This window comes from Haplochromis burtoni, unplaced genomic scaffold (genome assembly GCF_018398535.1).
Source record: "Haplochromis burtoni strain Fernald_Lab_line unplaced genomic scaffold, NCSU_Asbu1 Contig_226, whole genome shotgun sequence".
Taxonomy (NCBI): domain Eukaryota; kingdom Metazoa; phylum Chordata; class Actinopteri; order Cichliformes; family Cichlidae; genus Haplochromis; species Haplochromis burtoni.
In genome coordinates, this window is record NW_024582587.1 from 322222 (window position 1) to 346873 (window position 24652).

General features: G+C 41.0%; 2 protein-coding genes and 1 long non-coding RNA gene across 4 annotated transcripts in view; 1 reads left to right on the top strand and 2 right to left on the bottom strand.

The window, feature by feature from the left end:
• gnb1l (guanine nucleotide binding protein (G protein), beta polypeptide 1-like) overlaps positions 1–17381 on the top strand; it is a 29490-nt gene extending 12109 nt beyond the window's left edge. Inside the window, exons 6-7 of the mRNA XM_005936892.3 lie at positions 6060–6275; positions 11880–17381. Of these exons, the coding sequence (XP_005936954.1) occupies positions 6060–6275; positions 11880–12158 (495 nt within the window). The 3' untranslated portion in view covers positions 12159–17381. The remainder of the gene's footprint in view (positions 1–6059; positions 6276–11879) is intronic.
• On the bottom strand, positions 6162–11883 carry LOC106633508. Its single transcript, XR_001336841.2, has 3 exons — positions 8378–11883; positions 6846–7063; positions 6162–6269 (listed from the first exon to the last, which is right to left on the bottom strand). It is a non-coding gene; the product is annotated as an uncharacterized LOC106633508 (long non-coding RNA).
• Positions 17382–17488: 107 nt separating the features above from the next.
• The window catches only part of tbx1 (T-box transcription factor 1), a 10215-nt gene continuing 3051 nt past the window's right edge, over positions 17489–24652 (bottom strand). For both annotated transcript variants that reach the window (XM_005936891.3, XM_014338264.2), the window contains exons 3-8: positions 23040–23141; positions 22479–22650; positions 21202–21357; positions 20040–20107; positions 19348–19448; positions 17489–18564 (exon numbers count right to left, since the gene is read on the bottom strand). In XM_005936891.3, the coding sequence (XP_005936953.1) occupies positions 18182–18564; positions 19348–19448; positions 20040–20107; positions 21202–21357; positions 22479–22650; positions 23040–23141 (982 nt within the window). In that variant the 3' untranslated portion in view covers positions 17489–18181. The remainder of the gene's footprint in view (positions 18565–19347; positions 19449–20039; positions 20108–21201; positions 21358–22478; positions 22651–23039; positions 23142–24652) is intronic.

Here is a 24652-nt window from a genome sequence, read left to right on the forward strand (position 1 = left end):
CACAATGGCAGGTCTTTCCTCAGTCACGAGAAGAAAAAAATACAAACGTTATCCTGCCTTTCGCATTAAATGCTCCAATGCTGCCTACTGCCTCCTTAACCTGACACAGCAGGAAGCAACGGCTGAAACAGCTACAGTTAGGTCCTTATATATTTGGACGCTGACAGTTTTGTTTTTTTACCCGTTTACTGAGGGTACCCACGTTCAAATTGGGTGAAGGGTTTAGGAGTTTCAGCTCCTTAATATCTGCCATCTTCTTTTAAAGGGACCAAAAGTAATTGGACAGCCATTGTCTCAAAGGCTATTTCACAGGCAGGTGTAGGTAATTCCTTCCTTATATCATTATCAATTAAGCAGATAAAAGGTCTGGAGTTGATTTGAGGTATGGTGCTTGCATTTGGAAGATTTTGCTGTGAACAGACAACATGCGGTCAAAGGAGCTCTCTATGCAAATAAAACAAGCCAACCTTAAGCTGCGAAAACAGAAAAAAAAAAACATCTGAGAAATTGCTACAATATTAGGAGCGGGAAAATCTACAATTTGGTACAGAAAGAAAGAAAGCACTGGTGAACTCAGCAGCGCAAGACGACCTGGACGTCCATGGAAGACATGCGTGGTGGATGATCGCAGAATAAATTCCATGGTGATGAGAGATCCCTTCACAACAGCCAAACAAGTGAACAAGACTCCCCAGGAGGCAAGTCACTCATAAGCCTCAAGAGTAGAAAGGCTAGATTGGAACAAAAAAGCCAGCAGAGTTCTGGAAAAACCTTCTCTGGACAGATGAAACCAAGATTATCCTCTACCAGAGTGATGGCAAGAATAAAGTATGGAGAAGGCGTGGAACAGCTCATGATCCAAAGTGTACCACATCAACTGTAAAACACGGCGGAGGCAGCGTGATGGCTTGGACACTAATGTTTGTTGATGATGTGACACAGGACAGAAGCAGCCGAATGAATTCTGAGGCGTTTAGAGACATACTGTCTGCTCAGATCCAGCTACATGCAGTCAAATTGATTGTCAGTGTTTCATAATACAGATGGAAAATGACCCAAAACATACAACCAAAGCAACCCAGGAGTTTATTGAAGCAAAGTAGTGGAATATTCTTGAATTTTCTTTAGTTTTGTTGAAGACCCAGCATCTGGTGATGTGGATGGGTTCAAGACTTCAGGCTGTCATTGCCATCAAAGCTTTTTCAACCAAGTATTAGAAATAAGATTTTTATTGTCAGTTATTGAATTTGTCCAATTACTTCTGATCCTCTGAAAATAAGGGCTCGTGTTTAAAAAAAGAAATCTGTTAGTTCCTCACATTTTTATGCAAACTTTATGTTTAACCCGCTGAATTAAAGCTGAACATTAACTGCATTTGAGTTGTTTAATTTAATATTCATTGTGGTAACATACAGAACCAAACAAGTAAAAAAAAAGTCATCTCTGTCCAAATATATATGGACCCAACTGTATCCCCATCTCTCCACCCTGCCTCTCCCTATCACACACACTCCAGGAAGAAGCCACTGCCAATTATCTCTTCTCTCTGTCTTCGCACTCGCCACCCCTCCCTCTTTTCTTCCCACTGCTTAGACGAGAAGCGATTATCCTCCTATATTTTTAAGGCAGACTCACCAACAGATTTATTGTCAGCCTTTAAGACCTCTCTGCAGGAGTTTATGGAAACGATTAAGTCTTAAGCAGCGCTTTCTTCCAAATTTAGCCACAATTCACTCCATTAAAATCCCACCTAGCCCTTAGTGGGCTATGACATAAAGGTGACAGAGCTTATTATCAGGGTTTTCTGCATCTGATCGGCTAGGAAGCCATGAACGATGGCGAGTGGAGGAGGAGGAAAGCGCCTCCACATGTGGGTTTGACTTGTGTGCCGATGTCAGGCTTGGCCAGGGGGACAGTAGTGATATATGATGTGCAAGGCTTTTAATGTGAACAGAGGCTGGCGGGGGGAAAGGAAATGTTCCTATACAGATATCCATCACTCTCAGCTCATCACCTTGCAGCCTCGTGGCCATGACATCATGGTGAGACCGGGACGAAAAGCGAAGGAGGCGATTGGTTCCTTATGTTGAAGCAGTGTCTGCCCGAGGCCTGTGGTGGCCACATCAGCAAACAAACTGGTCTGAGGGTTGTTCGTGATTTAGGCCGGAATCACAACACAAGGAAACGACACCGAAAATTTATTAGCTTCATGATGCCATTTTTCTCCAGCTATCTTGTTATGTTTTTACTTTGTGAAAGCAACAGTGCACAGCTGAATAGAGAGTAGATTGTTAGTGTAAATGACTCCTTTACATTGTCCTTGGCAAAAAATACAGAAAAACCTATACGCCTATAAAACTATATAATATAGGGTAATATAAAAATTCTCATGTATGATGGCTGTGGTCCTGGGATGATAGCGGATTCTCCAGTCTGCACCCCAAATTGTTCGTGATGCATCGTTGGTGGGTGAGTGTGTGGGTAGAAAATGTTTAAGACATGGGTGAAAGTGGCCTGTAGTGTAAATAGCACTTTGAGTGATCAGTAAGAGTTGAAAGGTGCTATCCAAGTACCACTGACCATTTACATACCTTATAATAAACAAGGACAAACAGTACAGAACATCCCCAATAAATGGCACATATTAGTTGCTGTCAGTAAAGTCTGTGATGTTTATGGCCCTGCTTTGTGACAATCTGCCCCTGTAGATTACCACTATTTACTTTAACTTTTCTGAAAAAATGAACATGACTAATTTTAATATTGAACACAAAAGCTAAATGGCAGTTACAGTGGAAGTTGCATTCTTCTGTTTGTCTTAACCAGTTGTATCAAATTTAAGGCCCGGGGTCAGCACCGGGCCAGCAAAGACCCGAACCCGGCCCACTGGAGATGTTTAGAAAATACGACGGAGGGCATAAAGGTTTGGACTTTTTTTACTGTATATTCATAAATTTGACAGCTATTCCTGTTGATAAGGATTCCCCACACAGCCATTTATATTACAACAAAGTAGTTAGGTAAACAATTTAATGACAGTTTTTCACCATGTACAATAGAAATTTTGTTTAAAAATTTTTTTTTCATCAAAAACTTTGTTTTATAAATATGAGACAGTCTGGGCAGTGACCTGAGATGTCCTGATAAAGTTGCACTTCTTTATCTTATATTAAAATATGTCAGGGATTAAATGTGTAGTTAAATGTTTTTACACTGAAAGTGAGTTTCACTCATCTCGCCCACATCAAAGTGAGCTGCACATGCTTTATGTTTCTAAAAGTAGTTTGACATCCCTGGTGTAAACTGAGGCATTGCACAAAAATAATAAGTACAAATGTTTTTTTGATGTGCAAATCATCAAAAAAAATATTCGTGACCAGAGATCGAACTGAAGTGCTTCAGGGCTGCAACTGCACTTTTTTCCTGAGAAAGAGGAACTTTCTCAGAACTGTGATTTAATCTGCTCACATTTGTGAATTAAGCTCTTAGTTAGAAAATGTAATGACCTCTATAACAGTCGTTAAACTTTTCTGTAAAGATGTCTGGATATGTATTCTGGAGGAAAATAGAAAAAAACTTAAAAAGAGGAAAAGAGGGTTATAGGAGAATTATGAAATGCTTTTCACTCTGTTTGACATGGTAAAATTGAGAAGCGGAAACATTCTGTCTGATTGTGAAATTTAAGGTTTTGCAGCTTTCTTTAAAAACAATCATTTCAAAATTGATGGTTACCTAAAGCAAGCAATTTGGTGATGAGCTTTAGAAAACTGTGTAAATATTTTTATTGCCTTACATAATATGTTGTATGTATAACATAAGTATTATGTATGTTGATTATGCTGACCAATATGATGTACCTGTGCACGTCATAGTTGTAGTTTCTGATGCTTCAGCGGCAGGTGGATTTTAAACATTAAACACTGTTTCAGCAGACAAGAGAAGGAAGGAAACGAATAAATGAATATTAATAAAATATAATATACTTAATATATTCAGTACAAAAGCGCTCAGAGTGTTAATTGTCAAACAGGACACAGCTTACACCACCTTACAGCATGTATATCTCACTAGAAGTCTTAATAAAACTCCAAGACTAAAACAGTTGGGATGCAACTGGTTTTGCAAATCTCATAAACCAAGATCATTTTGTGTCCCATTCCTACTTGCTCTTTCTACTCAGCGAGTGTCCTGTGCACTAAAACAAACGGGAAAAAAAATAAAATAAATCAGTCTCTAATTACGTGCTAATACGCTACATAAATACAGCTATGAAAACATGGCTGAAAGTCACATGACATTGCCATCCTGGAGACGACACAGAGAAGTCTCCTCCGTTGGTCCTGCATCTCCAGCCAGCTTCCATCCATCTTTCCAGCTGCTCTTTGGTGATGAATCTTCTCCCTGAGCCCCAGCCCCACTCCAGCAGAGAGCCCTCTTGTAGAAAGGCCTGTGGAGGATATAATGAATTACATGTCTACCCAGGGTTCCCCGACCTCTGACCCATGACATCATCAATCAGCAAAGTCCTACACTTAAGTGAAACGGTGGGCCCCTAGCCTGGAACGCTTAGCCCGGTCCCTGCCGGCAAGCAGGGGCCACTGATTTTCACGTGTTTTTATTTGTTTTCATAATCCCTTAGTGTTCGTCCTCGCTGATGTGTTTGGAAGGAATACACGACTCTGTCTATAATTTGTTTAAAGCTGCAAGAAGAGAAATATAGGGCGTTAAGTGAGAAGAGGACTTGGACATGAGTAGGGAAAAAATGGCAGACACGGCCTCCTTGCACATATGGAAAATATTTCTTACCCTCCTACCTTCCGCATGGCACTGTGCTATTTCTGGAGGCCTGGCGGTATTTTAAAGTAAAGGCATGAGTTAGGATATACGTACATATCTGTTTCTTCAGGCCACATTAGGGCGTTTTAAGGAACGTATTTACGGTAGAACAGACTACAGTGTTTTGTATTTTTATGGAAAAAATTTGATTTTCAGGAAGCAGGATGATGGGAAAATCTCACCAGGTGTCCCTCCCTCGTCCTTCACATCTCGCCTCCAGCAGTGCCTATATAAGGCAGCTACTTTTCACCAGCCCACCTTTATGTGCTTGTCCACAGACATAATTTACAAGCTCAGCTACACCTCCACACAGCCTCTGAGCCGGCTTGATTATACTGCTGTAGAGGAAGCGAGCACTCAGAGGTTATCTGTGGACTCACAACAGTGGGAAGGCACAGCTTTATTATTCTTTTTAAATGTTACATTGCTGACTTTGCCCTATTAATATGCATGCAACTCTATTTTATGGTCACCATAGATTGCTCTATATATTTCACAGAAGATTCTTTTTTATTTTGTCTGATGCCTGTTTGCACACTTGGTTTCATTTCATTTCATGTGATTTGAAAGATTTACTCTGATGGATTCACCAGTTGTAAACATTCAAGCTGGATCTGGAACGTCCGGAAATGAAATGGATGTGAAGCCAGATTATATGTGTCGGGTTTGTACGAAAGTTCGATTTATTTATTCTTTTTAGATCGCGAGTATGCAGTTTGAGAGTATTTTTTGCAGAGGAGTTATATTGGTAGCAAAAATGATCAAAATAGAATAAAATAATAAAACATGAACACAAGTGGAGAAAAAGCCAGAACATTGCATAATGAGGAGATAGTCAGGAAGACATGAACACAAAATCTCAGCTACATGTCGAGAAAAGCAGCATTTTTTTCAGCGTTTTGCTTTATTTCACTACCTGATGCAGTATTCTATCTGTGCATGCTTGATGTCTGTGGCTTAGTAATATAGATGAGGAGCAAAGTGAGGAGTGGTGTAATGGAGTGCTGGAAAGAGAGAGCAGCAAGCTGACGAATGGAGCGTTTCTCTGAGTGTCAGCGGGAGCTTCCAGGATGATAACCTCTGCTCCTCTCAGTTTCCAGCATTGCGCAGTGGTTTCCGTGTTTTTTTTTTTACGACACAGCTCTCATCTCACATCTTAACTCATGCTTCACTTTCTGTCCCCTCTTCTCCATCTCGCTGTCCCTTCTCCTTTCTCTCTTCAGCCAGACTCGGGCTCTGGGCCTCTCCTGTTAGCTGGATACGAGAATGGCTCTCTGTTGCTGTGGGACGTAACCCAGAGGTCCAAGTTGAGCCAAGTCAAAGCCCACCCTGAGCCTGTCATGTGCCTGACCTTTGACACCACAAGTCTGAGGGGCGTATCGGGCTCCTCTGAGAAGACGCTCTCCTCCTGGAGCCTGGATGGACAGAGCAACCTGCAGGTCAGTAGAGGACAGAGCGTTTGATCTGACTGGTCAGTCACTCTCAAACTGTGAAAATGTGAATTTGTTTGTTGTGATACACCTGCAGTAACCTCTAATCCGCAGTGATAACTTAGAAAAACATAGCTTTAATCATTGCTTTTAGCTAGCTGTATTAAGTATTTGTGACTTAAATTGATTTGTGCTTGATTTTAGCTGTTTTTTTCTGTTCGGATGTTTCAGTTGGGTCACTATGTACTTTCCTTTATATCAAGTAATACTAACAATTCTGCCAAATTAGGGTTAAGTACTGAAGGTATTTTAGACATGATGCCAGGTCTCTCTTGAAGTTGAGATTTTTAATCTCAATGAGATTTTTTACCTGGATAAATAAAGGACTAATAATAAATAGAAGTATTCCAAAGGATACAACTACCTTGGTTGAGCTAGTCATGCTAATTCATATTGGTTACTGAAGCGTCCCTAGCTAAGACCCCAAATAAGCTGACCTGCTAACTAATTGTTGAACAAGAGAGTCCCTAGAAATAGTATAAAAAGGAACTGGAGGAGACAGCAGCAGAGGAGTGTTACCTTTCTCTGGGCTTGCTTGGAAAACATCAGGGGCCAAAGAGGAAGAGGCTCAGCAGGGCTCCAGGGGCCATAAATCAGCTGCTGGTTGCACAGCATTGGCAGAGCTGGGGGCCAAGGGCCAAGCTGGGGCTGTCACTCCAGAGTCTTACCACCCACATGAACATTGATACACAATCGCATACTAGACCTCGATATGCTCACGTCACCGTTGATTACAGCTGGGAAGAAAAATGTGTGTCATTTTCTGGTTTTAAAAAGAGGAAAATCAAGGCATACTTAATTCATTTAGCATACAACATTCCTCTTACCATAATTCTGTTAAAACACAGACAGACTCTCAAACATATGTCCTGTCTATACAATAAATTCCATGCCAGTGCATCTGCACTAACACCAAAAGAGATCATATCAGCTTGTACCATAATTCATTTTACATAACAGCCAACGCCTCCGAGACTTAACGCCTCATTTGAAGCTGTATTTTCTCTTGATTTCATGAGCAAAAGGGAATGCTCCTATTTTTCAGCCAACCCCCGTGAATCCGAGCCAAGGGGAACCTGAGGCTGATATAGTACACTCCTGCACAGTGAAAGCGGTATTATTCTTTCCGAGGCTTTTTACAAATGAATGCTTGAATTAGAAATATTTGCAAAGCTCCATTTTTTTTCACCCCTAAATATGTGTCTAGGAAAACACCGCGAAGGATTTGATTCAATCGAAAGGAGGAGGAGAGGGGTTTATTTGCTTTATTTTGCTCGAGCAACAAAATATTGATTCAGCGTGTAATCCAGGATGAGTATGACAGGCAGAAAGCACAAGGAGAGGGAAAGGATCCAACGGGGGCTTTTAAATTATTCTGAAGTGCAGCTCAGTGTGACGTCCAGACAGCTATCCTCAGTTCTTCCCACAAAAGTATTTTTGTGTGGCCATAGCAAGCAGGCAGGGGGGACCTGCCGGTTGGTGGACCCTGGCCCGGGGTCCTGACTGATGACCCTTGAGAGGTAATAAAAATATCAAAACCTGAGAGGCCCCTTAACCAAACAAAAAACACATCTGCAGTAAAGGGAACAGTAGTTCACAGTGGGAGGCTGCAATAAAGGCTGAGGAGGCTGTAAGTGCCACAGCATCCCACTTCCCACAAATTACCCCTGCGATACAGTCCAGTGCAGCAGAGCTGGCTGGATGCTTTTTTTTTCTCCTTTTTTTTGGTGAAACGGTGGGGAAACTGAATGTGACACAATGCAGCGCAGTTATGATTTAGCGAGGCTGAAAGGCTGTGAAGTGAGCTTATCAAGGCCAGATAAAGACAGATAGCCTCAGGAATGGAGGTTAATGTATTTCACATGGCTTCCAGAGGCCTTTATCTTCTGCTTGACCTGGAAAGCCTGATATCATTTCATAGCATTTTTCCCCCTCTGCTCTGGTGCAGTGTGCATTTTTGAGAATTTGTCAGGGTCGAGACTATGTTGTATAAAGACGTGAGACTTACAAGCTGTTAAACCAGATGGACGCTCATTTAGGTGGATGCTCACCTGCATTGGCACGTGCAGTGACGGGTTTCTCCTGGAGAGGGAAAAAGACAGCAGTCGCAGTCTGGAGAAGGGAAAACGGGGTATAGACAGGGGAAGATTAGCAATGTAAATCAAGCGTGTCTGACAGTGAGCTGTTGCTGGAGCTGATGACAGTTCTCTACAGGTGGACATCCTGCTCCTCACATACACAGCAATATAAAAATATCCCCTGTTGTCACCTGCACGATTTCTTTGGGAAACCACAATTCCTGCAACTGCTAGTGTCGAGTTCTGGCTTTTGGATCCGATCAAATCAAGCCCAACTTCAGCTGTGCTGCAATATAAAAAAATCTTCACTCTTTTTATGGGGCATCACCCTTCCTCCTCCTCCTCCTCCTATCTTTTCTGAATGGGATTGCTCACCTGACACATCCATCTCCTGTCAGCCAGAGCAGAGCTCTAACAGACAAGGTGACAAAAGGCTGTAATCTCCCCACTGCCAAGTGTGATTCAGGGACAGGGTGTGTCAGATATACCTGTGAAAACCCTTCCAGCCGCTAGACTCGAGTGAGTGAGCGATGATGGGACATTTCAGTAGATCAGTGTGAACACCAAGATTGGTGCCAAGACCAAGGTTAAAGACAGGAGGGAAGAAGAAGGGGGGAAAAAGTGAAGCAAAGCACGAGTGAAACCTGCCAAGTGGACACTCCCTTTGAACGTCAGCTCGCTCTGGTGAGATGCTACGAAAGAGGATCCTGAAGTGTGAGTTTGTGTTGGATCTGTCATAGGCCCAGCTGCTGAGCAGAGCTGGTAGCCTCCTGACAGCTGAGAAATCTGGCGTTTAGACAGCAAACCCCGTTGTGTGTGTTTATCTGCATGCTGTAACACAGCCCAGGAAGGAGTGTTTCCAAAAAGGGAAGAAAAAAAAACAAGAAAAAAGAATGATGAAGACCAAAGATGGATTCTGTCTGTGATGAGATAGCAAGGAAGCAATCTGAGGAAAAATGGGGTGGAAATAATGCAAGCCAAGACTCCCCGGTTAGAGCTAATGGGTTTCATTAGAGACTGAGGACTGGTTAATGGCAGCACTTGAAGTCAGCTGCATTTTCAGTTAGATGTGGTGTGGCCTGACAGCAAAAGCAACAATGCTGCTGCCGGAGAACATCGAGTTAGAAAAGACAATAGTCTTATGTTCCAAGAGCAAAGAGTTTTTCTGACATTTAGAAATAATATATTCAAGGGCTGCAACTATTTTTTAGGGTTTTTTTAATTCAAATTAATCTGCAGCCTCAGAGCCGGTTGAAGCACAGCTTTATTTATTTGGCCCACTTTTATGGACCAAATAAATAGGTCATATTTTTAAAAAGCCAAATCCAATCAATTAACTGTTTCTAGAAGACAGTTTAAAAAAATCTCATTTGAGCAGCAGGAGTTTTGGTTTTTTTTTTTTTTGACATTTAGGAGATTGTTGTCTTTTCGAAAAAGCAGCTGCTTAGCTTAGTGTCTGGAATCAAAGTCTGGAATCAGGGTACATGGCTTTGTTCTAAATACCGAAGTCAAAATGTTTCTCAAAATGTTTTAATCATCCTGTTGTTTTTTCAATCATTATCGAAAAAAACAACAACAATGGTCTCCAAAGTGTCCTAAGTGTAAGCAGATCATCTATATGATCAAAATTAATATGACTTTTAGGCTGCAACTCCCATTTCCTGTCAGGAAGATGTGATTTGCTGATAAATTAGCAGGTAAAGTGCAATTAAAAGTTAACCCCAAAGTGAGGCCAGCACAAAATTAATTGCAATAAAATAAAACCGGCCTGGATTTTTCTTTAAGTTTAGAATTGATAAATTGGCAGCTAATTGAATCTCACAGTTTTATTTCTCTTTTACTTCTCAGTCAGTCAGCTGAATGTTTCAGTCCAAGCTCCAGCACCTCGCGACTCGACACTGATGGCCGGCAGCTCAGGAACCAGCAGAGCTTCACATGAGCATCACTCATTCTAAATTATAGCGCAAGGCAGCCATTTTTTTCTTTTTACTACTTTTTCCTCTCCACTTTCTCAGACAGAAAGTAAAAACAATTAACCAAGCAGCCTTGCTGAATGACCATCACTACTTCATTAGCCATTTACTGCCTGCAATTGACCCCTTAATGAAACAAATGCCTTTTCCTGACACAAACTATGGGAAGCAAAACAAACAAAAACAGACACTTAAACCCATCATTATCAGGACTCTAATGCAAACCAGATGGACAGAGGTAGGGGCATACCAAATACCTGAGGTAATAACAAAACTCAGAACAATCTTTCACCCCTTAGTTTGCTTTGTATTTGTGTATTTGGCTCTGTTGGGCGAAGTGGGCACACGGTTTCATCCTCGCAATGATGGTTTGACTAACAAAAGAAAAAAAGTGAAATGGTATCACTGTCTCTTCTAAACTTGGCTTTTCTTGCTGTTATGATCAATGACATTCCTCCCTGCTCCTTCTCTCCCTTGCATTCCACTTTATCCACTTGGGCTATGAGTACCTGGCTTATGTCTTCCACATGCAGCTTGTGGATGGTTCCTGCCCAGAACAGGAGCAGGATAAATTCTCCCAACATCTCCTCCCCATCCAAACCATTAGTCTCCCTAGACACAACTTATGAAGTCAATTTTACGCTGTCCAGTTTGATTTCAGCTCCCACAGCCAGATGTTTAGGTCCCATATAGCGATCCGGTGGAGATCCCTACCCTTCAGGAAAAGCACGTTCGCTTCTCCAGGAATGCCCACAACACCGGGGCCCTTCAGAGCACCATCTTAGCCACCATTCATTTTCATTTGTCAGAATGTTGCGCATTTAGAGAGATGGATACAGTCTGTGGGACGCTGTTGATCACAGGGAGAGGGGGCTGTGGCTAATCTTTAGCAGGCAGATGTTACAGCAGTGTATTTATCAGGTCTCTCTCCGCTGATCAGACCTTTCAGTGTGAATGTAATTCATCAGAGGTGCTTAAAGCAACACGGTCTCTGCAAACAAGCATTTCAGCGAGATGGTCTCTCGCTTTCTTCCAAACGGCGACACAGGTAACACGCTTACAGAATACGCCTCCCTAACTCCAAAACAAATAATGGGTCGCCGAGAGATTTACTCGCGGCCCTCGTGCCCTAATGTTTTATGGATGATGATTGAGTCCCAGGAGTATGCAGCCAGGTTCAACAGACCTCCAGCCTCACACTTGGACCTCAGTCATCAGATCAGCTGATAGCCCCCTCATTGTCGGTGTTTGCCTTGGCCACATTTTCCCAGACGGTAGTGATTAATTGACTTACTGATCTATTAAGTATGTCTGTTTTTTTTCTTGCCTCTATTTGCATGAAAAATGGGTTATTTGGTGTTACATTTACAGTTAGGAAAAAATGCTACATCCCATCCTTAAACAAGCACGAGGCTTGGAATACATACGAGAATGCCTTTGTAGTTGTGTTTTAGTAGCACACAGTCACCTGTTCAGATATTTTTCCTCTTTCTTTCTTACAGCTGCAGGACTGCGTGACGCTGGTCAACCCCGGGGTTTCCCAGCTGTGTATCCGCATGGATCGTAAACTCCTGGCTTCAGCAGGTTGGGACCACCGGATAAGAGTATTTGGCTGGAAGAAGCTCCGGCCGCTGGCGGTACTACAGTACCACACAGACATGGTGCTCAGTGTAGCTTTCTCTGACCACCGGGACCCCAGACAAAGAGTCCTGGCTGCTGGATCAAAGGACCAGCGAATCAGCCTCTGGTCAGTTTACAATGAGGGAACGGACACAGGCTGAGTCACTGAGCTCTGAGAAGATTTACAGATTTATGATCAATACTACATTCATACATTACAATCATGTGTGCTGATACAATATGGAAATAGATTGTGCTTCTCATGTACTGACATTACAGTTGAGCTATGAACAGCTACCTACTGACAACCACGTGAAACTCAGGAGTCCGTGTTTCACTCCTTAGCGCTGTACAGCTGCAGAATTAAAGCACTTCAATTCTTTTTGATACAGATTAAATAAAGGATCGTCTTCATGGTCGGAAGATGCCGGTGAATACATGATCACAACTGATTTCCATGTTCAGTCTTTACAAGTTAGACCAACTGCAGCATCTTATCAAAGTTGTATTGGTATGTTCTGATGTATATATACTGATTATGTTTTTATTTATCTCTGAGAATAGCGAGGAAGGGGTCAATGTGAAAATACAAAGAAAGTATATTGGTCTCCAAAATAAAATAAAATCTTTATTTTCACTCATTATATTTTAGTGTGCTTTAAAAAAAAAAAATTAAATATATCATGTCAAAGCTGAACCACCATTATTTCCATTTCTATTAAGCTGACTGGAATTCCTGATGACTTTTAACTGCTCCATGCAGCTATGTGATTGTGTTGACCTATCTGAAAGGAAATTTGCTTCAGTGGACTTGAATTTAAGGTATACGCCGCACCTGAGCAGCTACGTAATCTCATGTTGTTATTCTAGCAGGCTTTAGTTTAGCACACAGGCCTTGCAGTCTGACCTGAGCTGTGTTTGTCAAACAAAAGTAAATCACAGTGTGGCGGGGGGGGGGGCAGAACAGAAGGATAGTGGTTTGGTGTTGCTTTCCCTGATCTGCGTAATCAGTTTATGAGCTCATTTTATAAGAAGTATACCTGCTTTGAGATAAACTAATAAATGTGAACTCCTTTAGCGCTCGTGTCGAAACGTGTCAAGTTGAAAATTAAGCAAAGGTTCTGTTTAATTTGCTGTGTGACAGTTGTTAGCATTTAGATTTGTAATGCCGAATGCAGACGTCCTTTAAAGAAGATGACATTTGTCAAGAAGGTTAAGGGTCTTAAAGGAAAATCAAGATGTTTTGTTTTTCTTTTCATTCTTTTGCAATATATCTGAGAGTCGACGAGCATCATGGGAGCTCATATGTTACTACACCGTGCCGAGAGGTCGGAAGGGGGGGGGGGAGGCAGAGCTTCAAACACCAGACGTTCTGCTTCGTAACGGCTTTGGCTCCGGGGATGATCCCAAGTTGAGAAGCTCGTCATGGTGTACAGGACAGGCCTGAGAAATCAAAGAGCCAGAGCAGCACAATGGCCTTGAATCATTAGCCAGCATAGAAAAGACAAGGTCATTATTGAGACAAGCTGCTTTTCTGTGAAGCTGCTGCCAAAATTGTACCTGAACTTTAAATTCGTTGAAAGCTTTTATTTCACTTAAAAGTCCATGTATAAACCGTCTATCATTTTTTTTTTTTGTATTTTTTAGTATCCCCCGCAGAGTATACGTTTTGTCCCTACACTTCCTGTGACACCTTGCATTCATAATGTCTTCCTAACTCCTTTGTTGGCTTTGAACAAACACTGGAGGTGATGTAGGCAAGCTTCCGTCCATTCTCTGATAAATCAAATGCTTGGTCCTATTGGTGTAGATGTCTGCTGAACGGAGCAGACAACAACCCAGTAGCTTCACAAGTGTCCGGCTGTATGGCGGTAAACCTCGTAAATCACTCCATAATGGATCATTTAGGAAGTCAATAAACGGGGAAGAGAGACTGTCTGCACAATAGGCCTTGTGCTTCACTTATCACCTAACATGTGTCTTCCTTGGCCCTTAAGGTCAGAGGTCAGCCTGGTTTAGGGATGGGACATAATCCGTTAGGGTGCACGTGTGTGTGCGCAGTCAATGCAGTCTCTCCCTAAGCCTTCATGGATTATATTACTAGCTCAGATGTCACACTGAGACTGATTATTTAGACATTGTGAAAAAGAGCGTCCAAAAGAAAATAACCCGTTGCCCACAAGCCAAGATCAATGTTTTACCTCACGGCTAAGTTGGTTTTATTTGTTTTTTCATATGTGAATTAATACAAATGTATCTAGGCTCTCGCTGTGTGGTGGGGATTTGTTTTGATGTTCCACGTAAAATGTCCGTCAGCAATATCACACATAGGATAAATCGTAGCAGGTCTCGCGCTGTTTGAGAGGCCGTCGTAGGGACAAATATGCAAAGCATGTGTTCTGTTGTTTAGGTGGCGGACTGCAGCTAGTTTACCTGGATCGCTTTCAATAAGTGTCCCCAGATACCGCAGGAGGGTTCCGCACGCCAAGGTGAAGCGAACGCCGCCCCGACGGGCCCGTCACAGCAGATGTTCCAGATGCAGCTGAGTGTCAAATGATGTTTCGGGTGGCGGCATCGTCCATCTTAGCTCTTTTAATGTGGGAGCTCCTCTGCATCCTGTCCCTGCTGGCATGACGAATCGAGGCACATCGGCGGTTACACAATTTAAGTAGATTTGTGCAAATGACACTGAAATATTGACTTTTAAAATGGCCCAGACCTTTGGAAAGTGTGGCAGTACCATTTCATGTGCATGCGTGGAAATGTAACACACAATATGTATGTGAATACATCTTTGAATGCTGCGACCATACTGATTATGTTTAGTTCATACTGATGTGTAATTCATCACAGTTTCTCCAGTAGGCGCAATTTCCCCAATTTTCCACAGCCTGAGGCTTTCAAAGTCACGTCTAGACTGATGCATATATTATACCAGGGACACCCGTTCACTAAGGACTGTGTCTGAGCGCGCAGCATATAAAGAATCTTTTCATTGTTGTGCACAGTTTGGTATAAATTAAACAGCTACAAATAGGGAAGACCTGAAGAAAATAGCAGTATTGTGACTGAAATGTTGACATTTTATTACTTTAGCATTTCATCTTACATTACACTCTGTTGCACTTCATAAATAAATACTGACCTGAACTCTGCTACATTTATTTTACAACTTTATTTATGTAGTTGGGTTTTCTGATTCATTTTCATAGATTAAACTAGCCAAAAGCAGACAAAGTAGCAGTATCTTAACATGCTTATTCAGAACTTCATAGGCCTTTATAATAGAACAAAAAGGAGTCAGCTGCATGCAGGCTGTATAAAAGACTAATATGTATAAAGCCTGTGTATACTGTCAGTCGTTAGTGTTTAGATGGTTTAAATACTTTTTGCTGACTTTAAGTGGTTTTCTTAGAAGTCGGTTTGAAAGTTTTTATGTACTATTTTTTATTAGTACCATATCTGCAGAAATGGAAATATAAAACACTTTTGTGGTATTTTTATTTTATTTTTAAGTTCTTTCTTACCTCTTTATTCTGAATTAACTGAAAACTCTTTTACAGTGTATTTTAAGATGTGTTTAAAAATGTAAAGACATTGTTAAAACTCAGTTAAAAAAAATAGGATGCATAAATAAATTAGATGCAGTTGAAATCTTTATGGACATCACATTTCTATTGATATTATTTATGAGGATAAATTTAATAAATGTCTTGTGACTGTCAAAAGTTTTTTTTTGTGTGTGTGGTCACTGACCTTGGGGGTCAGAGTTACTTAAACTAGTTTCACCGCACTACCACGTCTATTAGCACAGTCACTGATGTGCCTTCTGTGCTGTGAAACCTATAATTAGTCCCAATATACCCTTTTGACCCTTTCTAACCGACTAGTTACCCTCGCCTAACCTTATCACGTGTCCCGGGGGTACATATGCAGTCTAAGGAATAAACTCCTACTACCTGGCTGGTCTTCAACAACCGCCGGCCGGATTCAGCTCACACCGAATGGCTTTACGCCTCCAGACCGCTGCTTATCCCTACTGGACACGCATGAAAGAAAATAAAATAAATAATAATAATTAAAAGATTTTGTGAATTATTTTTTGATGCGGGTAACATATTTGCTTTGCTTTTCGTAAAAAAAATTTTTTAAATCGTTTTTAGTGATACATTGTGACTCCATGTGGAAAAAAATTTAACAGTTAAACCGTTAGGTGGGTAATGCAACACCACACACACACGCGCGCGCGAGGAAAAGGCCTCTACCGTTTCTAAAATTAAAACTATACCTTGTGAATGTAAATAATACACATACATAGGTAGAGTAGCATGCTGCGTGAATGTGTATTTTTGTTTGTTAAAGAAACAAATCAGCTTTTCTTTTGCTAATGTTGGGCAGCTAGCATAAAACTATTACACATCCGGGTCCTAATTAGCTTTCTAACGAAACCTTGCTGGCGCGGCCTGTGTATAAACCTTTGTTGCAAACGCAATAACTTTAAACTTTAGTCCCCACCCAAACAAGCGAAAACAATTAGACATCTAATTAGCGTTTAAATGAGTGGAAACATTATTTAACCTCTGTCACCTTTACAAGCCATTAAACAGTCAGGCCAGGCGCCCTCAGGCATCCCCCTCTGCTAAATGACGGCCGGCTTCAAGAGAGAGAAAAAAATACATTATTGAAATGAATCATTAGTTTACGTTTCCTTTTGTATCGTCACAGGCACAAATCCCAAAGCAGAATTTCCCCCATTTCAGACAGATTAACCTTGACAACAAAGCATTCCTCAGAGGGCTTCAAATAGGAGATGGAAATGACCGCACAGATAAGAGGAAGGTCACATTCTCAAAATATCGCCCCACTGTCCTATTATATATGAGCAATGATATCCTTTTGACGGGAAAACGACAAATGTGGGGGTTTTGTTTTTTGTTTTGGCCTGTTTGCGCCCCATACAATTTATTTTCTATGTTTTGATAAGTAAGTACCTGAAAACATGAAAATTACTTCATAAGTTACTGTTTGAGAAAATAATTTGTAATAATAGCATGACATTCAAAATTCATTGTCTATGAGTCACACATATGCAATTTGTATCTTGTTGTATCAATAGTACCAAAAGGTTTTAATTTTAAAGACTTTTACTGCCGCCTTGCAATAAATTTAATGCATTAAACTACTAAACTGCAGTAATGTGAACAGAGCCGATTTACTCTACTTGAGGATATGCAAGATGTGTGGTTGATGAATGCATTTGTGTATGAGTGTGTGTTTTTATGAATCCAGGTGCAGATTTTAACATTTTGAACTATAAAGGGCTCTTATGTTTACACAGCTTCCAAGTCATGCCTGCCAGTGACTGAAACAGCAGCAGGGGACACCGCGGCCTATTTCAACAGGGCAAATCCGGTTGGAGAAACTTGAACAATGCTGATAGAGAGGAAACCCTCTTCAGCATGTGAGTGGAAGACTGGCACAAATACCTCTGTTTTTATGAATTACAAGAATTTAATGTTTATTTTATAGATACAGAACAGTCATTCTGCTTCATTTATTTACTTTGAATTGCTGCAAGTCAGTGCCATGGTACAAGCTTCTCAGAGCGGCTCAAGAGTGTTTCAAAAATCAAATCTTGACGTTTTTTTCTTGTTTTTTTTTTCCTCAAACAAAAACATTTCAATGTGTTTCGGCACACCCTCTCTCTCTGATGACATGCAAACGTCTCGTCTACCTAGAAAGGCTGATGGACTATATAACATATGGCTTTTTTGAAAGCAATAAAAACAAGGCAAATCAAAAAGTGCATCCAACACACAAAAAAAAAAAATCAATTCCAGTCTGTGATGAAAGTCTGTGTTAAGTTGAGGTCTCTCCTCTGTCCTCACTTTGCTGGCTCAATGTCTGCACTGCTCAGGTAGGAGGTGGCCTGATGTAGACCTATTGCCATTTTCAGTTCAAAGGTCAAAACAGACCTCTTCAGGGGCCTAGAACAGATGCCCATTGTTGACGCAAAGATGCATTTCCTTTAAATAAATACAGCAGGGTTTATCCAGCAGAAAGGAGTTTCAGCCCGTGATTGCACCCTGCAGGTTGCTTAAGCCATCGACAGGCAGGATTGTGTTTCCTGTCTGTTTCCATTCCCACAGTGCTGCTTGCTGTTAGCCCTGGTGGACAGCAGTCATTATCTGGGCCCATAGTCATAGTTAGAGGGGCCGCTGGTGGCTGAATACATGTTAGTTGTGGCAGGGTTCATGTGGTGATGGTATGTGTGTCCTCTGATACTAGGTAAAGGGTAGGGTGACGGCCTGGTCTTGGCTCCCAGGTAGTGTTCATAGGTGGTGGGGTACTTGTAGGGGTGGTGGTGCAGGGTGTCCGGGGGTAGAGGGTGGGGATCTGGCCGAAGGTCGTGGGGAGGGCTGGGCCGGCCGCTTGTGATCGGGACGGCGTGCAGGCCTCCTGGGACGGGCAGGGCGGGGCTGAGGACCCGGGACATCAGCTGGTGAGCCGGGTCTGCGTGTATAGGCGTGCCGCTGGGGTCTCGCTCATATTCCCGCCTACTGTCTTCTGTGAAGGTAAGGAGACAAGAACAGTCAGCCAACATGCAAATACCCACCACTAACAATATTTTCATAGTTTCTGCACTGAAAAGCACAATAAATTACTGCAGGTACAAGTTTTTGAATACTCAGTGTTTTTGACTTGTAGGTGTTAAGAGATTGCATATAATGCTCAATAAATACGTGCATTTTTTTACAAGTGTAAGCAATGTTTAGGTAACTATGAAGTGTACACAGAAGTCTGTCACATTATTGTTTAAATAAAAAATTCTGCATTTCAGTCGAAATGTTGCAGAATAAATTCCAGACAGCAGCTTCCCAGCTTATATTTCTCTCAGATGAAATGTACCATTTAAAGCTAATAGGAAGCTCCCACTTTTATAAACATTTAATTGATTTAATTCTTATTATAGAACTAATAAATACGTCAGTCATCGTCATGTCAAAGAAATCTAATTTCCATTGCCTGCTTTACTGCGGTATGACGCTGCGGTCTGTTATAAAACCACATAAGAACCCCTATTATGTTTGCAGTGGATGACATTGACTGGCTGATATTTGATGTTTAATTAAAAGCCATCACTGGCCTGATGCTGCAAATGCATCACTGGGCTTCTGTTAAGGATAAGGTGGGGAAAGAAAAAAAAAAGAAAATGAAAGAAGAAGTGAAGTATACTGACAGCTGAAATAAAAGATGTTATTTAGAAATGCTGAATGAATTTTCAGGACTATATTTCATGTTTGATAGCCGGCGTGAGTTTTGAAATGAAACAAAGAGCGAGCTGCAGACCTTTCTCTGTGCCGTTCTGCTGAGGGGGAGATGACATTGGGTTTCTTGTTCTGGCAAAGGCACTCATTATTGGCAGAGAGCCTGGTCTGTGATTCCTGGGCCTGGAGCAGGGAGAGTGGATTCAGTTACTCATTTAATGAATGTCAAAGGCACAGTTTCTCTATTATGTATTAAAATGATCCACATTTTAATCTCGCGGATGAAATGTACACAGAATACAAATGTGGAACAGCCGTACATTACTCAGATTATGTTTTTGTTAAATAATAAAAACAATCCTCTATAGTTCTGTGCAATTTCTCATTGCTGGTTTTAAAAAATGAAGTGATCTGAGTCATTTCCAGACATGGAAGCAGTATTTCCATTTGTTGAAGTTGTCTGAGTAAAGTATTTGGGTGGAGTTTTGCTACCTTGTCTCAAATGCCAGTGTCTGATGATCTGTTAGTGACAGAAAATCACACTTGGCTGAGCTTCAAACAATATCCAGTAATTTCTGCAATTTACATCACCTTGTGTTCTTTCCTGTGGCAAGTTCCACCCTATCTGCCCCATGTGAGACATTAAACAAGCAACTAAACTATTTTGCAAAAGTTTTCTGGCCCTGGCCTGCTCTGCAGTGCAATTTTTTTTTACAATCATGTGGAAACATGCCAATAAAATGGTGGCCTAATATATTTCATTGGAAAGCTCACCAGTCCTCTGGGTCACAGTCCCTGAAGCCCTTTGCAAAGGGGTTACTGGCTATCTTCAGCTGTGTGATCTGAAAGTAAAGGGCAGCATAAAATCAGTCATAACGCTAAACACAACGCCTTTCCCGCTTACATCACAGCATTTACTTATTAGAAAGGATAGCAGCGAAAGTCAGGTGTAATACACAGAACACTCTGTCATAATAACACACACAGCTGCCTTAAATGCAGGTTTGATGGCTACAGTATCATGTATATTTCATTTATTATTATCATTACTTTTATTACTATTATTATTATTGTTGTATGTAATTGTGCTCTTCTGTAGCATTTACACCCATATAATGTCATATACAGACAGGTTTGCATGTGGGGTAAGAAAAGAGTCAGTTATTATTTTTAATATCACTTTAATAGCTTTCTTATCATAATGATCACCATCATATAATTTTATTATATTTCATGTTAAATGTATGTGCATTTTTTTTTATTTTAGCTCAATTTACATTTTATATGGAAGTAAGAATCCTTACGAAAAGACGCAGAGCGCCTTCGTGCGTAAAAGTAATTTATTTACCATTTGCCATAAACATTCAGCATCAAAAAAGAAGCGGCTTGTTTTTAGTCCGTGTCCTATCTCCGTGAGCTAACGGGTCTATTAATCACCGTCACGCAGTGGCTCCCACACACTTGGATTCGGTGTAAATAGCTGAAAGGAAAACTGAAGCCAGGTTCCTTCTATCGTCGTTATGAGTCGCTCCAAATAAGCGATGAGCGCACTGATGTTTGAATCTAAACAGACACGGGGACTGATGGAAAACAGAGTAGGGAGCACGCGGGGATGGGGTGCAAGCTGAGCTCACAGAGCAGAGGCAACATTTGGGCGAAAAAAGCGGAATTATTTTTATTTTTTTACGCAAACGCATAAGACAGCCTCGATTAAACAGTAGTTAAAAATACACATTTTAAAGTCTTTAGTTACTGAAGTCGGTTTAACGTAACACGCTTACATTACCTCTCTGTGCTGATACGTTATTCATGGCATAACTGTACTGCGCGCATCATGTTTGAACAACACACGGTTTCTGTGTGCGTTTAGTTGCTGGCTTCTCTTGCACGACAGACCGTATTTGAATTTAGATGGAGGGTCATAAAAGTCGCTTACCCTGTGGTTCTGGTACGCTGTGACCGCTGTGAAGCGGGTTTCCTCAAAAACAAAGGTTTTGTAATTCTCCTCTGCGTATTTCTCGCTGTCCTTCCGGGGATCCACATAAACCACATGAAACCTGGGCTGGTAGCGGTGCATGGAGTTCAGAATGATCTGTAAAAAAAAGCAAAGCAAGCCTGCTCAAGGACCGTCGACTTAAAGTGTACAAAAAGATCATCTTTGATCGCATGCTTCAGAAAAAACCCAAAACAAAACATGCGATTGAAAATGATCACTGACGAGAGATTTAATGAATAATTAAATAAATAATCGACAATGTTAATTTAAATTGCACTGGAATAAGGTAAAACGTGGTCAAGACCAAATGAGACCCGGGTTCGATCTATGAAACGTTTTTACCGCGTCGGCCATCTCCACGATTGTATGAGCAAATTTGGTAATCTAAACACAATACCCCGAGGGAGCCTGGGTCTCCCCTTAAAATCCGTTGGCATGCAGATACAGTTCTAGCTAAACAGAAATATTGTAAATATTTAAGGGCCGACTGAGAATATATCATGTGGATGGCTCTCATTTAAACACCGATTAGGCAATAACAGAAGAAAACTAACTTTCTGGTGAATCCTCGGGACACTCGATCTGTTACAGATCATTGTTTTTCAGTATTTGCTTAAGTCCCCCAAACTCTCCTGATTTTACATCTAATGCAAAGTGGTGGAAGATCAAGCAGGAGGGTTTGAAATCATTTCCAGTGGTGAAATATTCCACTTCCTTTCAGGGATTTTTGGAGGAAAGCCTCGTGTGCGGTGCCGTGTTTGAGGACAGAAAATAAGCTTTTGGCAAAATCAAAGTTTTAGAGAAAATATCGTTTTTTAACTACTACAAAATAACTTATATCGATCGGTTTTACGGGAAGAAAATGTATCTCTCTGTATTATTATTATTATTATTATTATTATTATTATTATTATTATCGGGATTTAAAATAAATACATAAATACAACAATTCTTTTGATTTTTTTGTATTTGACCGCTTAATGTGGAAATGTGATTTTATGTTAAATTATGCTCTCTAATTAATCAAACAGGCCATCATCTATACTATCACTGTAATCAAATAAATGGTTTTATATTTTTCTTAAATGATTTTCTTAGGGGGAAGAACACTATCATTTAACGAGAACTCATGAGGACAAAGCACCCGCTCGCTGTGTGATTTTTCTGGCCAAGCTCGGGCCTCTTGAGCACTCATTTAATTCCAGTTTTGTACTCACATGTCCGTTGTCATCCAGAAGGTTGTTAGTTAACTTTAGTTTATCAAATGAGACGATCTGCTTCATCCACTGTGCGCCTTTGGCCGGAGAGTCTGGGTGGTAATGGACCCTGCCCGGTGTGGCGGGATCAGCTTTGCCTGCCACCAGCCACGACGAGCTGTGGAAAGCATACCTATGAGGGCCATAAAAGGAAATTAAGACACAAGGTTAGAAGTTGCTCGCTTAGGCATGCAAAGTGTCTATGCATGTGTTGGCGTGTATGAAGAGTAACGACGCTACATAACGCTACCAAACGCTTTAAGATAAAGGGAAAAATAAGACACTTAATTGATCGTTAATGTCAGTATTTAGTCACCAACATGTTTGCAGTATAACGTGGATAATTGTTGAAAAGGATGTGTCTCATTGTTAAGTTCTTAAGTTGTGTTTTCCAAGTTTTTATTCTCATTTTGCTCGATACCCCAGGGTCGGTCTTAAAAAACCAAGACAAGCACAATGTTTTCCTGTCCCGCCCTGACTGAAAGCGGTGTTTTACTTGTCTGAAGACACATGAAAAGTTACCTGTAACGTTTGTCATCTACAGGCAGGAAGTCCATCAGGAGCATGTAGTCTGCCATGGGATCCATCCCAAATATTTTCACTTGGAAAGTTGGAAACATTCTCCTGACAGAGGAAGAAAAACACGGGGCGACTGTTAAAAAGCAGCAGCTTTAAAGCGGCTTTTAATGCTTTACGCGCTATTTTTCTAAAACTAATCATCAATGTGTGTGTGTGTGGACGGTGAGTTAGTGTAAGAAAACAAATGATTATGAGCAAGTGTGTGTGTGTGCGTTTTTTTTAAGTGTGCAGTTTGCAGAAAGAAATGTTGCTCGAGCTTACTTTTGCCCGAGCTCGAGGCTACAACAAGGTTTTTAAGCTCTTGGAAATGACGTGATTTAGCCCGTGCGTAACCGGATAAAAAGTCTCCCTCATCTCAACGGAACTTTGCGTTTGTTGCCATTTAGCTGCGCTGTTGTAACTTCTGGCTGTAACTTCTCTCCTGGTTTTTTGATGAATTCCAGAAACATGAAGATCTAATCACATGTGAATACACACGTGCTCATAAGCGTCACGTGCTTTTTACAGAGTACAGTTTAGAGTTTTTGAACTTTCCATCATCTTGACTATAGGAAAAATAAATAAATATATGTATATATAAATTGAATCTGCAAGAAATAACAAGAACACTCCTGCATACTGATCCACTGATTATGTTATTTTCTTAACAATCATTTTCTCAGTTGACAGCAGAAAATAGGCCGAATCCCTTTTGTGCCCCCTGCACTGTGGCGCTTGTTTTCTGCCCTTGCACTACACGGGTTACTATGTAAGAGAGATCCATATCCTCCAAGAACATGAGCCGAAAGTTGAGTAATCCGCCGAGTCAGTGAAAGGGATCCTAAAATCAACGCTCAATTAACGTCAGTGTTGTGGCTAGGTGAGGCTGAAGGAGCTTTTAAAGTGCTGTGCTGCAGATCTCCTTTCTCCTGTCACGCAGTGCACGGCATGGAAACTCAACCCACACTTTTAGGATTTGAGCAATTATGTCATGCCACTTTACATAGATGTGTTTTTTTTAATAAAATAGGAAGCATGGTTAGCACGATGAATGTTAATGTGGAACACTATCGGCTCTTCCTAGGGGTCAGAGGTCAGGAGAAATGTGTTTTGCCTAAAGAGACAAGAAGAATGACGTGTTTTTTCAGCACATTTCAATAAATGATCATATTGTGTTTTATTAATAACCAAATCCAATAGATTTTAGTCCATTAAATGCAACCAAAACTGAGCGCGTGGAGCGGCGCTTCCATAATTTTGAAATCGAAGAAAAAAAGAGAAGAAAAGAAAAGAAACCACTGTAATCGGCTTGTAGGATCTGATCCTACATGTAAAGACTCATAAATTAAAGACCACAATGTTTTTTTTTATAACAGCAGTGCGTAAAATTGGGGCAGGATGAGGGCGAAGAAGCCCAGGAGAGTCACACTTATCCTTATTAGATCTATAAAACGCAACTGGATGAGATCAACATGGTGTTTACAGCCGACACACACACACACACACACACACACACACACACACACACACACACACACACACACACACACACACACACACAGTCACACACACAGAGT